Below are 21,016 nucleotides of genomic sequence, written 5' to 3' on the forward strand. Positions count from 1 at the left end.
GTTATTCGTTTCAAGAGTGTACACAGAATGTGTTGAAAATAACACAACTTGTGTTGTTTTTTTTAACACATCTCTATGTCCAGATATGGACAACACAGTTTGTGTTGTTTCCAACACATTAGTTTTAAGAGTGCACTATGAGGTTAATACACAGGGGAGACCTATGGGAGTGCATTCTTTATTCTTCTTTCTGATTAAAGCACTGATTCTGATTCATTGGGCACTGCAATTAATACACTGGTGCAGTCAATACACAGATTTGTCTTTTTAAATTAATAATAATAATAAGCTTTATTTGTATAGCACCTTTCATACACAGAATGCAGCTCAAAGTGCTTTACATTTGAAGCATGTAACACAATAATAGTCAGTCAGTCATTATCAATCACTTTTCTTTGCTGTTTATGATCTACTCAGCAACATATCAAAAATATAGAAAATGACGTCATAAGACTGGCAGCCTTAACCCTCTTAGCATAAAACACCACAGTTTATACATGAAACATTACTGTATAGTGGCTACTGCCATAAGAAACTAATTCCTAGAGGGCATTTAAAAGAACATGTTTCTTTAATTATGGTAGCTGCAGCGCTAGTGAGGAACATTGTGCCCAAGATAAGCACTCTTTTGCAGATCTTGCAGTGCGGTGCTTGACTGAGGGGTTAGCGTTTCCAGCACCAGGACTGCTTTTATGGGATCATGTGGTGTGGAACCAACACCCTGTTCAATCCCCCCCACCCGCTGCCTGCCACCACCTCAACATCCCTCCCCACCCCGCACCCCACCCCCCGTCCCTGTCCCCACACTGCCTAGCACTGGCATGCCTTTGCGAGGCTACAGACAGGGAAATGCCCCCGGTTGTGTAACCCGAGCTTCATGCTCACATGTACCTCATGAACTCGATGCCTGCCCCTCGCATGCTTTCTGTGTGCAGGATCTTGACCTCCTGCCCGCTCTGCCCACGATGCAAAGGACCAGCTGACACTTGCATGATCCAGCCAAGAGTTCAGGGTGCTCATTCATTTTCATCAAGACTCCATTCAAATCTAGGCTCCGGTTATAAGCTCAACTATAGAAGGACTAAAACTAGATCAGTCGCCTGTTTTTCTCATAAACTTGAGGTGTCCAGAAAGTGGGCATTACTAGGTCAAGTTATCAAGTTATATTTTAGTTTATTTAGTTAATTAAATATTATTACTTCCTGTTCATATGCAGGAAATGGCATATTTTGGACATGGAAAAACCTGCATTGCACTATATAGCCTTGCACGTTACTGCAGAAATGCCATATTTTGGACATGAAAATATTGTACTGCATTCTACATCAGAAAAACTGCAGTACAAGAGAAGGCAAGATAAACAAACCCGAAGTGTGCGGAAGCTCTCTTGTCCTCGCGGGGGCGCTCATTATCATTGTTTGCCCTCGTTGACTTCCTTGACAGAGACCAGCTGACCAGCCAGGAATGCATCTATGCGCCATAGCCTATAAACCTACCCCGTTTAGACAGAAAGATCCAAACCGGTTCTACTGGCTGATATCGGCTAATCAAACGAGGTTTAAAAGAAAAAACTTGCTTTCTATCAAAAAGAAAAGTTAATTACTATGGACCAAGAGGTTAATTGTGGTAGCATGGGTCTTGTTTTATGACAATTTTCCAGAAATGGTCCAATCCACACATGGATGGGCGGATGTTATTGTCATTCTCAGACATCCCAAATTGCAAAAAGTTCCAAATTGCAAAGGTTAAATTAGCATAGGCCTAATTTCAGTGGGAGGCTATTAGTGGCATTCAAATATAGGCTAGGTGGATATTTTTAAGGCAAGTGTAGAATTAAATCATGGCTTGTCTAGTCAAAAAAACACAGGGGTTATCGAACAATAAGCACAATTATTACTCATTAACCATTTTAGTAGTAATGACACTTTGATTTAAAGATGCTGTCAGTGTGTCAAAAACAGACTTCAACAAAATTATGTGTCCATTTGTACTCAGTTTTAGGTCTATGTGATTTTACATTTTAATATTTTTTATAACTTAGTATTTATTGCAATATTTCTGTTTGATTAATGTATTAGTGTGCCTAGTGTTGGATTTAGTGGCATCTACAAGGTTGCCGATTGCAACCAACTGAATACCCCTCCCTTTGCAGGCATGTCGGATGGTCTATGGTGGCCATTAGATATGAAAGCACAGAGGGCAATCTCTTTAGCCAGTCTTATCTTTTGTCTGTTCTGGGCTACTCAAGAAAAATGGCAAAGCAGTATGGTGGTGGTCTCCATGGAAGAGGATTTGCTTCCAATGTAGATACAACAAGCTCAACAAAAACATAATGATTAGTTACATGCAATTATACACTAAATCAGTGGTCCCCAAAAATGTTCTTCAGAGTGCCAGCTCACTATGCCTGGCTGTAAGAGAGGGAAGCATCTGAAATTACCACCATTCTAACTTTCAATCACTGATGAGAACTGTATGAACATTTGAACGAGTGAATAAAAAATAGAAATAATTATCCTAGAAATATTATTTGAATAGAAGTTGAGCCTATTAACAATTAATAGATAACCGTTTAGAATACTTAGGCCTACTTTTCATTTTGTTTTCAATGGCAAACTCAAAACAGCGCCAAAACAAACACCAGTGGACAAAAAAGCATTACATATGTACTGTTACGACTCACCATAGAGAATGAATGGGGAAAATTAAGGAGGTTTGGCTATAGTTTGACGGTGTCGTACTCCTGTGCAGGCCGAATGCTATATACCACGGACATGTTTTGGGGGGCCACCCAAAATGAGGTGGCAGGCTGTAGTTTGGGGACCACTGTACTAAAGAATGCATAATTATGAGTGAGTCTATTGTATTTTTTTTTTTGGTCCTAAAAATCCCATAGTACCTTAGAATACCCTAGAAATGCAATCCAATTTTCTATTATCATTGACTGAACCATAAACAATTCATCTATGTTTCTATCACTATGATGCCTCAGGAGTTCAGACATCTGCACCTTGAGAGCTCGATGGTGTTTTAAGCCCCCACTGTTGACTTCAAGACAGCGCTGCGACTGGCAAGGCACCTAACACTAACTTTAACCCTAACTCTAATCCTAGTGCCTTCCATGCAATGCTGCATGGAAGACAATGTTAGGTGCTTAAAACACCAAGTAACACCTTGAGACATATCCTTATTAGAATCAGAATCAGAATCAGTTCTGTTACAGTTTATTCCAGTAGCCTACAGTAACAATATAGGCAACACGGTAAACATTAGAAACAAATGAGACACTGACACACATGACAGTTAGTCTATGCAAACAATATTCACAAGATTTAAGTGCAAATTTCTTGTAATTGGATCATATTGTAGTAGTGAAAAAGGCTCGGGATGTTTTGACAGGGATCTTTTTCGGCCCCCTTTTTCTGGAGGAAACTATGAGTAGGGTGTGAGAGTCAGAGAGCATTTTATTCCCCCTTTTGACTATACATTTTGTCATTCACAGATTCAGCTGATGGAAGAGAAGATGATAGATGATGTATTGACTATGTGCTGCAGTTTGACAATATGGCGACATGCATGTAGAATAGAATGAATTGAATTGAGTTGAATTGTCGACTGTATCTCTTAGTACAAAGTCTCCAATCATTCCCATACCACAGCCTGATATGTACGTACGTATAGTCACGTTTGCAGCTTTATTCCATTATAGACCACCGTCGCGTTGTTTACCTCACTCAGTTCCCCCAAGAGTAGGCTACAACAATAGTATCATCCACAGCAACATCCTTTATGAAACTGTTGTTGTGGTGAGCTTGCATAGCCCAGAAGCATGGAGAGAACTAAAAGAGGAAGGCAGCTTTGTTCTACCATGTGTAGGCTATAACTGACATGTTTATCCTGGACTTCGTGGGTTTTCATAAAATAGATTTTGCATGACGCCAACTAATAGGCTATTATAATAAGCTCATGTTTACTTATTATGATAGTCTGTCTGCCGGCTGGCCCTTAGGCACTGTGATTCAAGGTGACATATAGGTATGGTCTCTCAAAAGACAGACAAATATTGAAGTTTCATTATACAGCAAACAGGCGTTCAGTCTAGCAACTTCTACATGTAAAAGAACATGCAAGTTACAAGACCAGAATTGTGTAACACGTTTGTAACAAGCTCAGGACAAATAGCCTACAACTGACGGAAACGAGCTGGCCTAGACTTATAGGGACAGACTTGTAAATGTTGCTCTATAAAGTCTGGAGTTGTTTCTTATTTTAACCATGCGGAGGTCTCATTCATCGCTCCTTTGTTCCGCTTTCTATTTTTAGAATCCCACTTTCCCTCTTTGTTTTCTGCTTTTGAACTGACGTCACTGGCAGGGATTCCACCTACGTCAATGGGTACCTCTGATTGACGTCATCGGAGGGACCTGCCTCCGTTGTTCTGCGCGAGACAAGCATCGGCTGTTCTATGGTAAGCGAATAGCCGAATGGAACAAGGGGGGAGATAGATCTGGCTGGAAAACGAGTATCGCATTGCGTAGAGGGCTTCTAGGAAGAAAAAGCCCACTCTGTTTCTGTAAGTAAGATGGGTTCCCCGTGATTCCAATCGCCATGGCCTCGAAATTTAAGGAGAGACATATAAGACGTGGTCATTATCACAACGCCGAACTAGCTTGCATTAGATGGTGCTGGAGTGAGGTGATGAACAACGCTGCCATTGAGAACGAGCGGCGCGCAGCCAAAATACTTAGCGTGACGGGATAGCCTCCTGATGAAAGCACGTGCGACAGGTGTCTCCAATGCCGGTAGGTAGCCTATATTATGTTAATAAAGATGGATTATCATGGAATGATTGCTATCATGGATGACATCAAACATCAAAATGTTAGGTTATCAGTCCATCCGATAGCTCTTGTCTAGTAGTTTGTTGATTTATATTACGAAAGATTTTGAAACAGCATGTTTTGTATCAGTAGTATAGCCTGTTCATGCAGATATGTAAAGCAGATAGCATTAAACAGTCAACAGTAGACATTTACCGCATTTTGCACTATAAAATGACCGTAAGAGCAGGTGCAAATAAGATGAGTAGCCTTCGAAGGTGCACAAGATGCATGAGATGAAGCGATGGAGTTTACAACTCTTCTCTCTGCACATTTAGTTTTGCCATCTGTGGTAATTTGACTTGATGCTCAGTTGTTGTTGTTTTTTTGTTTTTTTTTTTGGGGGGGGGGGGGTAAAAAATACTAATTCCTCCTGGATAAATGCCTTCTTTAACCTGAGTCAGGCCGCAGGCTTTGCTCTCTGTCCCAGGAGAGCTGGCCTGACTGGGAGTCTTGTCCCACTAATGGCCTCTCAGCTCCCTCCCTGAAGACAGATAGTCTGTTGTGGAGGTGCTTTTGTGACACATTAGATTTCACATTAGTCTTTCTCATGCTGTTCTTTGGTAAAGGTATGTGATCGCTCACAGTTAAGTTGTTCCTTGTATGAAATATAGATTGAATTTTAAATAAAAAAAAAATAGATAAAGAAATGCAAAGTAGAAAAAAAACATGCTACCATCTACTTAAGAGGGCCTTAAGTTGCCCTATACCCTGAAGAAAGTCTCCAGAAATTTGTGTCTGTGGATATGCTAAGATTGTACCACTTGTACCATTGTAGGCCTACCAAGATCCAGTTAGATCAAAATTTGATGCTTTAGTACGGGATCTTAATTACCCCTTTCCCCTTGTGGGAGAATGTCGCTGGGTTTAAATTTTTGAAGTATAACTTTATCAGAGCTCAAAAAGGAAATGACAACCACTTTATCCTTACATTGAATTGTGACAGCCACAGATTAACGTTGTGCTCTGTGTGATGTAAAACTATAGGCCTATTGTTAAAAAGTTGCTAGTAATTCTCAGACGAATATCTACTAATTATATCACAAAAATGACATGAACCGCCTTGGGAAGGTCATATTTACGGTGCCAGTATGGTAGCAGCAGCTGGATAAACATCCCCAGCAGTTGCTCACGGGAAAGTGTTGAAGTATGGCCATAAAGCAGGCTCACTGACCCTTTTGCTTTCATCATGATTAAGTTGATGGATGATGACAACATTATACCTCCTGAGTAGTAGAGGACTCCTATTGGGACTCGTAAAGCCAGTCAGTAGCTTGAGCCCTACAAACTAGCAGTGGCAGTGATATACTAACATTGTGGTATACCATGGTATGGAAGTCCATTATTATCATACTGTGTAGAAACAAATATTTTTGCCCATCATTTGGACATTATACTAAACCACCCCCAACCATTGGAAAATCATAATAGTTGTCCACGTTCTAAATGGGGGTTTATTCCAGTTGTCCAATGTATCAGTCAAGTTAGTACATTAAAACTTATATCTTAAGCATATGCTACGCTACGCTACGGTAAGAAAACTGTGTTGCTCCACTTGTAAAGACCTCAACAGAAATAACAGAATTAAACAAACAATAACAAAGGTGCATTCTAAGAACATGGGTGCGTGCAATGTGATTTATTTAAAGTGATTGTGTTTAAATAATAAGTATAAGTATAAGTATACTCTTTTGATCCCGTGAGGAAAATTTGGTCTCTGCATTTATCCCAATCCATGAATTAGTGAAATACACACAGCACACAGTGAACACACGGTGAGGTGGCGCACACACTAACCCGGAGCAGTGAGCTGCCTGCTACAGCGGCGCTCGGGGAGCAGTGAGGGGTTAGGTGCCTTGCTCAAGGGCACTTCAGCCGTGGATGAGGGCATGGGAGAGCAGTGCTCAACCACTTCCCCGCCCACATTTTTCCTACTGGGTCGGGGATCGAACTGGCAACCCTTCAGTTACAAGCCCGAAGCCCTAACCAGTAGACCACGGCTGCCCCCCAATAATAATAATATGATTACTACACTTACCTAAGATTAGTAAATTGATTATACACATATTAAATATATACAAGATTAGTACACACAATTATATTCCAAAGCTATTTTGGCTCCAACAACGTTGTTGAGAGGATATTCTCAGCCTTGGGTTGTCCGAGGGAGGCCTGTGAGCTAATAGTGTATGGGACAACTCCAAGGCTTGATTTCCTCTTTGTGTGTTTGTTTCTTAAAGTTTCATGTGACTGTTAGGCCCCGTGGGCGGCTCGGGTTTATCGGCAGAGGCAGTATGCTACCAGACTGTTGGTGGTAACCCCCTTAACAGCTTCCTCTGGTGTGGAATAACGTTGCATTTGTTACTCAGAGGTTGGCGAAAGTTTATTATAAAACAAAGATCCCAGTGGGGCACAGACATGAGATGAATTTGGGGGCTGGGAAAGTCTCTACGTGTAAAACAGCTGAAGCTCTGTGTTACTCCATCCTAAAAATAGGCAGCCTTTCTAGCTACAGTTGTTTTGTTAGGGTGAATATGTCTTAAGCTTACTGTCTATTAGCTCTCTGGTGATTATTATATCGGTAACACTTTACAATAAGGGTACATAATTTAGCATTAGTTAAGTATAAGTTAAGAATAAGTAAGTAACAAACACGTAATTCATCATTATTAAGTATGTTTTCAACATTACTTGAGAATTAACAATGCACACATTAGGAATTCATAATTTATAACAAAGGAAATCACACTGATAACCAGGGCACCTGCAAGAATGAATGCTATAGTATGCACACCCATCTACAGACACCTGCAGGCGCGCCTGCTGATAACACCTACTAAATAATGAGGAAAAACACTTTTGTTAATCCTCAAGTAATGTCGCAAACATACTAAATAATGATGAACGATGAAGTGTTGGTTAGTTCTTAACTAATACTTAACAAATGCTAAATTGTGTACCCTTATTGTAAAGTGTTACCACTTATGTGACATACACAGTTTACTTTGGAATTTGTCATTGGTGGTTATTAATATGTTGGATGCATTATGAGCAGGAGGGATCTACAATATTTCTGCCCTTTAGATCCACCACCGAATGAATTCCAGTAAAATTTACAATTTACAAGTAATGAATTTAAGTCCGGTGGTGTTTGTGGGCGTCAGCATGTGTGTGTGTGTGTGTGTGTGTGTGTGTCTGTGTGTGTGTGTGTGTGTGTGTGTGTGTGTTTGTTTGTGTGTGTGAGAGAGAGAGAGAGATTCAGGGGCCTCAGAGGGTTGGTCCTATGACAGCTGTGTGTTCATGTGTCCGTTTACGCTTTACCTCACTGGACGCTGGGGAACAACCAGCTGACCAGACCACACACCTCAGAGACGTGTGTGCCCGAGTGTGTTTGTGCTGTGCGTTTATATTTAACGTCCCCTTGGACATAAGATGTCTTGACACTCATTCTACAGAAATAAAATCCAGCCTCAGCTTCAGCATGCGGGGACCCTCTCTTGAGTGAAGTGGCAATTAGTGCCTCCTGCCCTGCTATTGGTAGTAAGTGGCCCCTTACATAAGCACCAGCAGAGATGGCCTGCTGACAAACTTTAGGCAACAGGTGTGTGGAGGACACTTGCAGAGCAGCAGACGAGTTACTGAGATGTAACTGCTTGAATGGATGTTATTGTATAGTTTAGCCTCATATATCAATCTTTCATGCTACATTTCTATATCTTGACTATGTTTTTTTTTTTATTATTATTTCTGATGCTGGCAGTCAATCAGTCAGTTGGCTACATAATAGCTAGCTAGCATAATAGTAGAGGATTTAGCATGATATTAGTAGAAATATAATATTCTGCATTTTCATCAGTGTTTGCCTGTATAATCATTGTGTTATTTGCTTTGGACAAAAGTGTCTGCCAAATACCATAACCATAACAGTAAACCACAACCATACCATAACCATTATTCATTTTTCATTATTCACCATAATGAGCCCTTTATCTATCGGGGGAAGCCGTGGCCTACTGGTTAACGCTTTGGACTTGTAACCGGAGGGTTGCCGGTTCAAACCCCGACCAGTAGGCCATGGCTGAAGTGCCCTTGAGCAAGGCACCTACTGTAACCCCTCACTGCTCCCTGAGCGCCGCTGTTGTTGCAGGCAGCTCACTGCGCCAGGATTAGTGTGTGCATCACCTCACTTGTTTGTTCACTGTGTGCTGAGTGTGTTTCACTAATTCACGGATTGGGATAAATGCAGAGACCAAATTTCCCTCACGGGATCAGAAGAGTATATATACTTATACTATACTTATCGGGGACGGGTCTCACTCCATGCAGTCATGTTGTGCTGACATCTTTCTAGCCCAGAAAAGCCGAACAAAAGCAGTGGCTTTCCCATTTTTTAGGCTATAGATGGCCAATTATTACTCCCACATGAAAACGCAGAGGTGTATTTGGTGGCAACTCAGAAACCTCACCACTGTAGATGTTGTACACATTGTAGCTTGCCTTTAAGGCACTTTTTAGGTCTATGTTTCTGTTAGAAATGAGAATTGAGAAGTTGAGAAGAAATGAGAAGTTTAAGTAAATTATATACTATATTTGATTTAAAGGAGAAATCCTGCGATTTTTCACATAGATCTTTCACATAGTTCTCTTCACATAGTTTCTCGAGGTCACACACATGAACTAAACTATTACTAATTTTGCATTGATACATAATGCACTCAGTGGCGACTGTAACCAACTTACAATGAACTGTAGAAATATTCTGGTTGGTTTATTGATTTATTTATTGATTTATTTATGATTGGTCACAAATTGGCTATGTGCATACAAAATATCAATGTAGTTGAGATTTCATGGCCTCAAGAAGCCAACTAAAGTAAATTTACCACACTAAAAGTGATAAACCAATCGAAATGTATGTTCATGGGGTCATAATGACTGCCCAATGTTTTTTTCTTGTGTGTGTATATTTTCTTGTGTCTATTCTAGTTTATCATCATCTATATTCTATTTTATCATCATCTATATTCTAGTTTATCATCATCTATTCTAGTTCATCTGTACAGCTTTTGTTGTTGTTTTGTTGTTACTATAGTTTGCCACACTTATCCATAAATCTGTCATACAGCATTTCAGAGTTATTGCACTTGTTTGGTATTACAATGGGTGTGTAAAAAAATGTCATGCTATCTTTTGTTCTTTTTTAAAAACACTGATAGAGGAAACAGAGATACCATGTATTTTGCAATGATTTCCTGCTGTTTGTGTTTTTAGTTAATTGTTTTGATCAACAAAATAGATAGATAGATAGATAGATAGATAGATAGATAGATAGATGATGGATAGATAGATAGATAGATAGATAGATAGATAGATAGATAGATAGATAGATAGATAGATACTTTATTGATCCCCAAGGGGAAATTCAAGGTCTCAGTAGCCTACAGACATCACACACAACATGCACTTACAGCAGAAAGGGTAAATATAAGTATATACATATAACAAAACTCCACTGTACAATAGAGACAGTAAAAGATAAGAAAAACTAACAAAACTAAATACTAAATATACTATATAAATTAAATTTAAAAAATCCACAGTGTGCTTGATGATGATCAAGCATGAGACGCTCATGGTGAGGTGCAAAAAGCAGTCCAACAGTAGTCCAACAGTGCAACAGTGCAAGATTAAGGTCTAGAGACCAGCATAAATAATATGGAAGGTTAACAAGGTAATATAAAAACTATGTCAGTGCAAGAATAGGTTGAGGTAATAGGGTTACAGCCATTCAGTATTTTAGCAGAAGCCATTGGTCATGTGTGCTAATATAGCATGAAAAACAGTGTAGCAGTAGAACAGTAGTAAGACATTAGGCTGTGGACAGTAGTAAAACAGTAGTAAAACAGTAGTGGGCAGTCGGTAATCAGACATGGAGAGGGTGGAGAGGCAGACAGACTATGCAGAGAAGTCTATCTCTCCTCTTCCCTTAAGTGAAGCATTGAACAGTTCAATGGCCCTGGGGACAAATGACTTCCTCAGCCTTTCGCATGGCAGTGAGCGAAGTCTCCAGCTGATCAAGCTCTTTTGCTTTATAATAGTGCTGTGGAGTGGATGACATTCATTGTCCAAGATGTTGATCAGTTTGCTCAGGGTCCTTTTATCTGATATTGAAGTGATGCTCAATTTGATTGATGATCAAAGTAGTCTTGTGGGAAAGGTGAGCAGATTTGCTCAGGGGCATGTTTGTAAAGCACGCTATGTGTAGACTTTCATAAAAGTGGATATGGTGATAAGACAAGCGTGATAATGTTTGTTTTAAAAAAAGGTCCTGAATCTTCTCTCAGTTCCTGTTGTGCTGTTTAGGCCTAAATCTTATGTTAAGGTGGGATTGAGAGAACCTGAGAACTGAGACCTGAAGGTAGGCCACAGACCACACAATGGTTTAAGCCTTTGAGTGTGTTTAGTTTAATTGTTTATTTAGGACAAGCAATATGTGAAAACATGACAAATTGGTTTTGCCAACTGTAATCCCTGGGCAAGGAGGCATATTAAGAAATGAGAGTATATAGACAGTAACAATACACAGTGAGCAAGCGGTGCACTTTGAGTGAGGCGATTTCTCACTTCAGCTGTGCAGTATTGAAGGGAGTGAGCAGTCACTCCACTCTGTCACAAGCTTAAAACGAGAGAGATAGGCACATTTCAGTATGTTTGTTCGACATCCTGACAACTCTGAGCGGAGCAGATGCTAGGACAGAAAATGCACTCTCTACTGTTCGACACCCCTCTTACTTATAAATGTTGAAATTGTTTTATTATGCCCCAACCACCTTGGATGTAGTCTGCAAATGAACCTGTTTCTCAGTGCCCTTTGTATACCAGTAATGTTGCTGGATAATGAGGAGGTTCTGATCGTTGAAGGGGATAACAGTAGGAGACAACAGTAATTCCTTTAGTAGAGGCTTCAGGGTGTCCCTGCTTGGACACACCTGGCAGGTGTGTTTCCAACCCCTCAGCCAAATTCCCTCTGGCGGGATTAATTATCTTATCTTGTGTCTTATCTTATTCATATACGAATGCAACATATTGGAGCGTCATTTTCCACAAAGATAATCTCTGGTACTGAGCATGAAGCAGTGAACACTTTACAGCATTATTTTATTTGTTTGAACATTGATTGAGTCTCTTGGTTGTTCTTTAGTCTCTTGCTTTAAGCCCCCAGCGTCGCCTTCCAGGCAGCGCTGCATGGAAGGCACTAGGGTTAAAGGTTTAGGGTTAAGGTTAGGGTTAGGTGCCTTGAAGTCAAAGGGTGCAGCGCTGCCTTGAAGTCGACGGTGGGGGCTTAAAACACAATTGAGCGGTTCTTTAACTAGTTCAGAGGTGGGTAGTGAAAGCTATTTGGTCATTACCGGTAAACAATTTCATGCAATTACAAAATGTGCACAAAAACTTGTTCTTGTTCTTGCGGGAAATTGCGTCCCTCCTCTGCTAGGTTCCCTCCCCTCTCTCCTTTTTTTTCTGTAATATAATTGTTATATAATTGTAAGCCAACTTGTCCTGTCATGCCTAATCACGTGATGCTGCCTCAGGATTCTGGGTTTGGTAAGCGCTACCCGTAAATGAGGGAACGAGAGAGGCAGCGCTTCCACACCTTTTCACACCTCAAGAGATTTTGCACTGAAGGATGATATCTTAGCACATACCACTGTGGCAGAATTACACAATCGTAATGAATGATTATTAGAGAGAGGTACTGAAGGCCAAAAATGGTCAGCTATGTTCTTAAAAGGGAAGTAGGTTACATGTAGCGGCTAAATAGATTATCCTGCATCACAATTGTGTTTCCATTAGGTAGCCTATTGCAAAACACTGTGTTTGGTGCATTGACGTGGTAATGTTTCACTGTGACTTATGCTTACTCATGAAATATCACACACACACACACACACACACACACACACACACACACACACACAGCTGGGAAGGTGCACAAACACTAATCTGCTAATCAGGTTTTGTGTGAGTTTAGACCAAAAATGTTGCTAGAAAATTCCCTATGTATTTTAGTTTAAGTTTCTTTCTCTCTCTTTGTTGATGGCAGAAATTATGTGTTAGTCTGTTATGTGGGAGTTTTGCCTAGATTTAGCTATAAAATGTCATCATTGTGTGTCTATTTTTAGTCTATTCCAGGCAGTAATAGCCCACCACGAGTAGCGTTGTCATTCTGAGCCTATTTTTAGATCACACAGTCCGCACATGCTTGCGTCAATGGAATCCCTGTGCGTCACACACGAGGACGTGAAAACGGAAATGTCTCCGCCCAGTCACCTTATATGGTTAGAGAAACGCCTCTTAATGTCGTCACGGCAAAATAAATTCGCCTGTATATCTCACTGGTTACTTCAGTCAGGGAGCTCAAACTGTGTTTGGAGATGATAGTGAGCCTGTGGTACAATTCATGCTCTCTGCCTTCGTGGAATTTAGGAAACTAAAAAGAAAGTTACATTGATAAGCCTAATTGGATATACATGAAGCAGGTTAGTAAATGCATTTATTTTAAACACTGTCTATTTGTTTCTAACTGATATGTCAATGCTCGTGACAGAAGGGCGTGTGTAGTTTATGTTTATGCATTGATTAGTCCACACAAGTGGAGTATGTAGCCTACATGCTGAGCATGGATGTTGTTTATTATGTAGCAAAATGTCTGGAAAATCTGCGGTTATTAGCCTACTTTTAATAGCATTTCGCTTTGGGGGGGTTGGCTACTGAAGTTGTACGATTTTACTACTTGCCTATTACCATCATGTGTAATAGCTTGCCTATTACCAGCACTCTAATTGTTATCATTATGCTGAAAACATGCAGTTGGGAATTAGATAAACAAAGTCGTATCACCATTCAGTCATTGAAGCTTTAGATATTTCCCTTGTAGGCTACGAATACGAAGACAGGTGGTGTAGGGGGGGCGGCGGCTCTCTGTCTGCTCGCTAGGTGGACGCGGCTGCATCGAATTTCCTTCTCGCGTGTCTTTCTTGTCCCCTTATTATGTGTTCACATATTTGTGCTCAACTATGTTCCATGTGGATGTGCAGAGGATAAATCGTGACCTCATGATGTTCGCGTAGGTCAAGGATGGTCAGTAGTTTGGAGTTTAGTGAGTGTGTAACAGGTGTCTTGACAGCAGCAGTTCCCATATTCCTCGATCAGATATGCAAGTCAACACTCCAGAAACGAATGTGCAAATGGCAGTCACGTGTTCTGTTAGAGACAACATAATAACATAATCAGACAGCCATGAATATGCCTGCTTCTGTATGAGTGGGCATTTTAAAATCTTGATTGAAAGGAGTAAGCTTTTATGATTCTATTTGCACAACCTCCTTACATACACCTTCTTTGTATTTCTTGGAAAAACTATGAACTCCAGCTGGCAGCAGAATGGAACTGGTACCACAGTTAGCCTACTCCAAGTTTAAAAAGTAATCCTTGAAAGAGTCGGCCTTAGGATCCCCTCATAGCCCCACACACACACACACACACACACACACACACACACACACACACACCTTGTGCTCTCACACCCTCGGTCCCCACTTTAGCTGGCACCGTGCCCACCATTGAAAGCCAACTCCTTCCACTTCTTAGTGCTGTCAGTCCTTGGGGGGTTGGGTCGCCGTGTTTATAACTGAAGGGGTTTTCATGGCATTAAGGGGCGGTAATGCAATATCTCCCAGCAAGACTATCCTCCCTCAGACCGGCAGCTTTCTAAGCTTTTCTCAGAATCTCGGAGGGCTGAAGAAGAAAGGCCCATAGTTAGTGGCAGGGGAAGTGGTTGAGCGCAGATGGGGGGTGCACAGCAGGTGGAAGAGAGAGAGATGCTAGACATAGGTGCTAAACGGCTACTCCTGTGATGCTGATGATTTTCGGAATGTGTTGTTTATTCAAGAGATTAAAAATGTGACGAGTGGATGTTCATACCATCTGCTATTCCATGGCTACTGCTGTTACTCATGCCTCACCCTCATATCTCACTTTCATGAGTTTATAAATTCATAAACATGCAAACACCTCATTCACATCCTCTGTGTTTCACCTTGTTTTGAAAAAAAAAATCAGATTGAAGCTGAAATGGCTGAACTGAAATTACAACGCATACTGAAAAAAATTTACCACTCATTCTCTTTCTGTGATATTATTCCAGCTATGCCCTGCGTCCAAACTCAGTATGGAACCTTGCCTTATGAAAACACCTACTTCAACTCTGAGTTTTTGAACCCAGACCTCACCGCCAAGTTGGTCATGGACCTCAGCAGCCAAACTGAGCAGCTCTCTGCCTCCTCGCTCCCCAGTATCAACACCTTGGTAGGAGACTTCACGGGGGAGTTTGACGCTTTCGCCTGCCAGATCCCGGCGGCTGCTACCTCCAGCTCAGCCCATGGTGGCGCGGAGGCCTCCAGCCCCCACGACCAGCAGTCCCCCCTCAAGCTGGACGACCTCCAGGTCTATGGCTGTTATCCAGGAACGTTTGCCCTCAGTTATCTGGACGAGACTCTCTCCTCCTGCGGCTCTGACTACTATGGTAGCCCCCTGTCGGCCGCAGCCTCGCCCCCAACCCCTGGCTACCAGGCGCAGCCCGTGTCCACCTGGGACTCTCCATTCAACTCCTACTCGCCAGGCCCTGGCTGCTGGGTGTCCGACAAGCCAGGCCTGCCGCAGGCCCCCTCCTTTTTCACCTTCAACACACCCGTGGAACAGCCGTCCCCGCTGGACGCGGCGCAGGCCTCGCTGGGAGACGACGACCCCTTCTCCCAGCCCCCTCAGCAGCAGCACCAGCACCAGCACGCCTCTCCATCCCAGTCCTTCGGCCACATGGCCCTGGAGCAGGGATCCCTGGACAACTCACTCCTGATGGAGGGCTCCCTCGCCTCACCCAAGACCAGGAGTCCTGCGTCCAGCGAGGGTCGATGCGCCGTGTGTGGAGACAACGCCTCCTGCCAGCACTACGGTGTGCGGACGTGTGAGGGATGCAAAGGTTTCTTTAAAGTGAGCCTTTTTCCTTTTTAAAGCACAAAGTGTCAGCCTCTGTTATACCCTCCAACTCTAGACATATTTGTATTACATTAAAAAATGTCCCCTCCCCCAATACCACATCTAAAAGTAGTTACATCAGTGGCCAGTTTCTCTTTTGCATTGTATTGACATATATTTTGTATTTTTATTTACAGCGAACGGTACAAAAAAATGCAAAGTATGTGTGCCTAGCCAACAAAGACTGCCCGGTGGACAAGCGGCGGAGGAACCGATGCCAGTTCTGCCGTTTCCAGAAGTGCTTGGCTGTTGGCATGGTGAAGGAAGGTGAGAACATTCGTCTGCATCTCAGTCTCATTTACAGTCTCATAAGCACTAGTGAACAGATGGCCGTGCTTTTGACCAGTGTGATGATGGAAGACTTTGTTAAGGATATTCGTGTAAACTGAGCACCCTGTCTCTCCCTTCAGTGGTGCGCACAGACAGTCTTAAAGGTCGTCGGGGACGCTTACCCTCAAAGCCAAAGAATGTTCCAGATTCAAGCACCTCAACCCCTCCTGTGAATATTATTGCATCATTGGTCAGAGCCCACATAGACTCCAACCCCACCTTGAGCAAGCTGGATTACTCTAAGGTATGCACCAAATATGTTTGTAAATCACTTCAGCTGATTATGTAATGAGCCATATGATGGTCAGGTGGATAGATTTAATCTAAACTTTATTTCTGTCCTCAACAGTACAAGGAGACAGTGGATGGACTAACAGAAAAAGAGGATGCCAATGACATCCAACAGTTCTATGATCTGCTGACAAGTACTATGGATGTGATACGGAAATGGGCAGATTCAGTCCCAGGGTTCTCTGCATTCTGCCCAGAAGACCAGGAGCTTCTCCTGGAGTCATCATTTGTGGAGCTGTTCATCCTCCGTCTGGCATACAGGTATGAGACATATAGTTTTAGACAAGACACATGTATAGGTGTTACTTGAGGAATTTAAGAGAGACATGTACTATGAGAAACATCAAGCCCTCTAAGAAATCTTGGAGGTTATTCCTTGAATACAGCACTAACCGTCTGACTTTCTATGTATTCCACTAGGTCAAGTCCCGAGAAAGACAAGCTGATCTTCTGCAATGGGATGGTGTTGCATCGCTTGCAGTGCGTCCGTGGTTTTGGTGACTGGATCGACTCCATCATGGAGTTCTCCCAAAGCCTTCACCGCATGAACCTGGACGTGTCCTCCTTCTCCTGTCTGGCTGCTCTCGTCATTATCACAGGTAAGAGCTAAGACCCCTACCTGATTGGTCTGTTTGTTAAATGCATACACACATGTACACATGCACACACAGACACTGGTAAAATTGTAACAAATCTATTTGTCTGTTCCAGATCGGCATGGTCTTAAAGAGCCTAAGCGCGTGGAGGAGTTTCAGAACCACCTGATTGCGTGCTTCCGAGATCATGTTTCCACCACCAATGCGGACCCTAACCAAGCCCAGCCCAGCTCTCTGTCACGCTTGCTAGGGAAGCTTCCGGAACTGCGGACCCTGTGCATACAGGGCCTGCAACGCATCTTCTACCTGAAGCTGGAGGACTTGGTGCCCCCACCACCCATAGTGGACAAAATATTCATGGATACCCTTCCTTTCTGATGGTCTGACAGACAATAGAACAAAAACATTTCAAAGGGAGAAAGGGAGACGGCATGAAAGTTCCCTATGATGGGAAAGGACTAATGTTGTGGACTTGGTTGCCAGGAAAAGAAAGAAAATCCCCAAAAAGAAAGCAAACACAGCCAAATAGGTCATGGAGTATTTTAGTGTCTTTTCCGGTTTATTTCAGAACATGGAATGGACAGATGGTCAGTTTGATCATGCCTCCTGTTCCAGAGACAAGAAGAAGTGTGAACTTAGACTTTTTCTTTTCTTTTCTTTTTTACAAATGAGTTTATTTTCCTCCACGTGCTGTTCACCACGAGTGAACTATCTGTTACTCATCCTTTTTTGTGCAGAGGATGTCTATTGTCAGAGAGCTATTTGCAACAACAGATAGTCGCATCAAAGGGCATTTCAATCACAGTTGTGTGTCTGTTTTGTATGAATATGTGTTTGTAATTTTAGAGTGGCTTAATTGCTATGCAAAATTTGCTCATGTCTTTTAGTATACTTTTTTGCACATTGGGTTTTTGTGGAGGTTATTGGGATAAAAGGAAACCTCCAATAACAATGCTGTTACAAAACAGAGGCTTACAACTGTGCTACCCGTGCAGGCATTATAATTTCATTCATAGAGACCAAAATAAAAGAGGTCTCCTCAATCACAACAAACACAACATTACTCTCTTATTTCACAGTGTGGTATTGTATGTTGCATGACGCCTCACACAACATGGAAGTTCTCGGACCAAAGGAGAGCTGCTCATATCGTGTGACTCAGTATATCGTTCTCATGACATGCTGAGTACAGCAGCACCAATACGCCTTAGGCAGAGCCTCTGCTAACTAACCAGCATTTTCAAGTTAGAATAAAGGGCACAGAATTCCCATTTGGCAGCTATAGAGCCACGAGTCAGACGGTACTGCACTAAAACTGTGGTTTCAATCATATCACATTCAATCACATTCTACTATTCAACCTGGACAGAACACTTTTGGCAGCCCCCCTCAGTACAGTGCCTTTAACAATATAACATTGTTTTTTTTGGCTCATTTATTTTTGCATTATGTTGTGTTTATATGTTTGTCCTTACATTTACATTTATGTTTTATTTTATTTTTGATATGCAGAGCATTAACAACCAGAACTGTTTATGACAAATCAACTCATAGCGGATATACGGAATATGTGCATGGTTCAAAATCACTTGCCGTTTCCAACACATTTCTGTAAGGCAGTGATATTATTCCACGCGACAGGTGCTCGACATTGTATTTTACTGCAGCTGTATTATGGTTTGAGTGGACTTCTGAATAAAGAAGTACATGATTTTTCCTTAGGGAGTCTCCACTGATTGGTTCTGAAGCACTAATGATGTGGTTTGTGACAGTCTGTTCTAGGGCACAGGGTAGTACCACACTCTCATGTATATACTGTACATGTATGTTCTGTTGGCCTTACAGTACTGTACCTGCCTTGGTCACGCAGACATACTGCATCATATTATGGATCTAGTTTAATTTACCATAATTGTTAATAAGACAAGGTTACTCAAATTATTTCACAGGAAAATGTGAGAAGGTATGATTTTTTTTTTTTTGCCATTACACTCGACTGTGTTCCCAGACCGACTATTCCTGCTCCCTTTTCTATGTGATTGTTGGTATGTTTGAATACTTATAATAGAAATACTTTATATTTGTGAGTTTTGTAATGTGTTATATGAAGATATTATATTCTGAGTTTAGAGTATTTAATATTAAAATGATGGAAAAGCAATATTTGGTGCTCTCTTGTAAATGTCTTCAGTCCATTATCAGAGGAAAACAGGTTATATCCATTGCGGTTTAGAATTACAAGTAATACTCTCATTGTTTCACTGTCTAATAATAATATTAATTGCGCATTTGGTATGAAGTAGGCTATACTTGACAATTGTGTTACAGTAATAGACTAGTAAACTGGAGTATCATTAGCAAAAACATTGCTTATTCAGACTTAAAGGTGAGGTAAGCAATTGCACATGACGTCACATTTCTTTATGCTTATGTTTATATTATATTTCTTAGCAGACGCTTTTGTCCAGAACAAAGTACATTATAATTTCATCAAGGACCAAACAAAACACACCAGAGAGGTACCTCACCTCTCCCTTCAGTATTTCCAGAGAAACACACGTTTTGTTTTTTTTGGGGGGATAGGCTGCCCCCAATTATCGTAAACGCGCTAATTACCTACCATTTTGTTTGAAAATTCTTAAAACAACAATGTTTTTTTTAATACTTCAAAATAACATTTGCTAAATGAACCTTACATTTTTCAGTAGCCATAGGTGTGTCACTGAATGTGACAAAAAATGTATGGGCTTGAAATCACGTATGATCGCCGACTGCACCTTTAATCATTTTCATAGTTTGGGTTGATGTCACAGGGCATGAGGCATGGCTCAATTAAAGGAACCAGCTCTCTCCTATCAGCCAGACCACAGTTATCTGCAGCATTTAACAAACATGGAGCTTCTGTCCTCTATGCGGCTCTTTGTGACATATGAGTCATCACTTAGGAACATATTGACTGCTGGTTGGTGGAACAATTTTCCATGAGAAACAGCACAATACAGTAGGGTGTATTAGCAAACTGAAACTTGATAGATTGGAGTTTACGGAGCCAAATATTTCTGGAAGTCTACAACTTGTAAATGTGTTAACTCTGGCAGTGTCAGAGACCAGCTGTAATTTCAAGTTCGTAGAGTAGGTGTGAAATGTTAAATGTGTTAAACTAGGGGTAACATGCGAGCAAGCCGATTTTATTATGAAATCAAATGCCTAATGCAGGCTTCATCACTAACATTTGGAGGAGTTGTACAACTCTTGAGTTTTTCACAAGGAAATTACCTGTCTTCACTCTCTCTCTTTGATAATCTTTGACTGAATCCTATACTCCATTTGACTTGCCAATGACCGATACAAATGCTCCATACAAGTTAAGCAATACCAAGCAGGTTCCTTGTGTTATGTATCTGCTTTAAGAAAATGTAACAACAACAAATCAGATAAAAAAAAGTATAATATGGAGAGAAGTATGACGTTGGCCTTGGCCGAGACAGTGGAAAAGGCCAGCCAGCAGAGCTGCAGTGCCCTGCGCTGAGCAGGACTGGGCGGGACTGAGGAGGCAAGCCGATATGGAGGCAGGTGCAGCCAGTGGCCTGGCCGAAAAAACCCTGAGGCAGGAGCCTAGCTCTGGTATCAGACACTGCCCATCTCCACTACCATGCTGGCTGCCTTATCCTCACCCGCATCCAACTGTAACGCACACTAAGCTCTATCGCGCATCATTCTGCCTATCTCCATGCCTGCCCCACCATACAGACTCCTACGCTTCTACACTCCCCTTGGATTGTATCAGTTCACTACATCTTGGTAGAGAGTGTAAATGGATGACAAGGG

At 41.6% G+C, this 21,016-nt stretch overlaps 1 protein-coding gene across 3 annotated transcripts; it reads left to right on the plus strand.

Moving 5' to 3' along the window:
- The first annotated feature begins 2,510 nt into the window (after nt 1–2,510).
- On the plus strand, nt 2,511–18,909 carry nr4a1 (nuclear receptor subfamily 4, group A, member 1). 3 transcript variants are annotated; one of them, XM_042089773.1, is made up of 7 exons: nt 2,511–4,468; nt 15,085–15,926; nt 16,109–16,238; nt 16,382–16,545; nt 16,651–16,853; nt 17,013–17,191; nt 17,304–18,909. In XM_042089773.1, the coding sequence occupies exons 2-7, from the start codon at nt 15,087–15,089 to the stop codon at nt 17,564–17,566; spliced, it is 1,779 nt and encodes a 592-aa protein (XP_041945707.1). In that variant the 5' UTR covers nt 2,511–4,468; nt 15,085–15,086; the 3' UTR covers nt 17,567–18,909. The 3 variants fall into 3 exon arrangements, with proteins under 3 accessions (XP_041945707.1, XP_041945705.1, XP_041945706.1); XM_042089771.1 differs by lacking the exon at nt 2,511–4,468 and adding an exon at nt 4,475–4,802; XM_042089772.1 differs by lacking the exon at nt 2,511–4,468 and adding an exon at nt 13,260–13,417.
- The last annotated feature ends 2,107 nt before the right edge of the window (nt 18,910–21,016 follow it).

This window comes from Alosa sapidissima, chromosome 4 (assembly GCF_018492685.1).
Source record: "Alosa sapidissima isolate fAloSap1 chromosome 4, fAloSap1.pri, whole genome shotgun sequence".
NCBI classification, from domain to species: Eukaryota; Metazoa; Chordata; class Actinopteri; order Clupeiformes; family Clupeidae; genus Alosa; species Alosa sapidissima.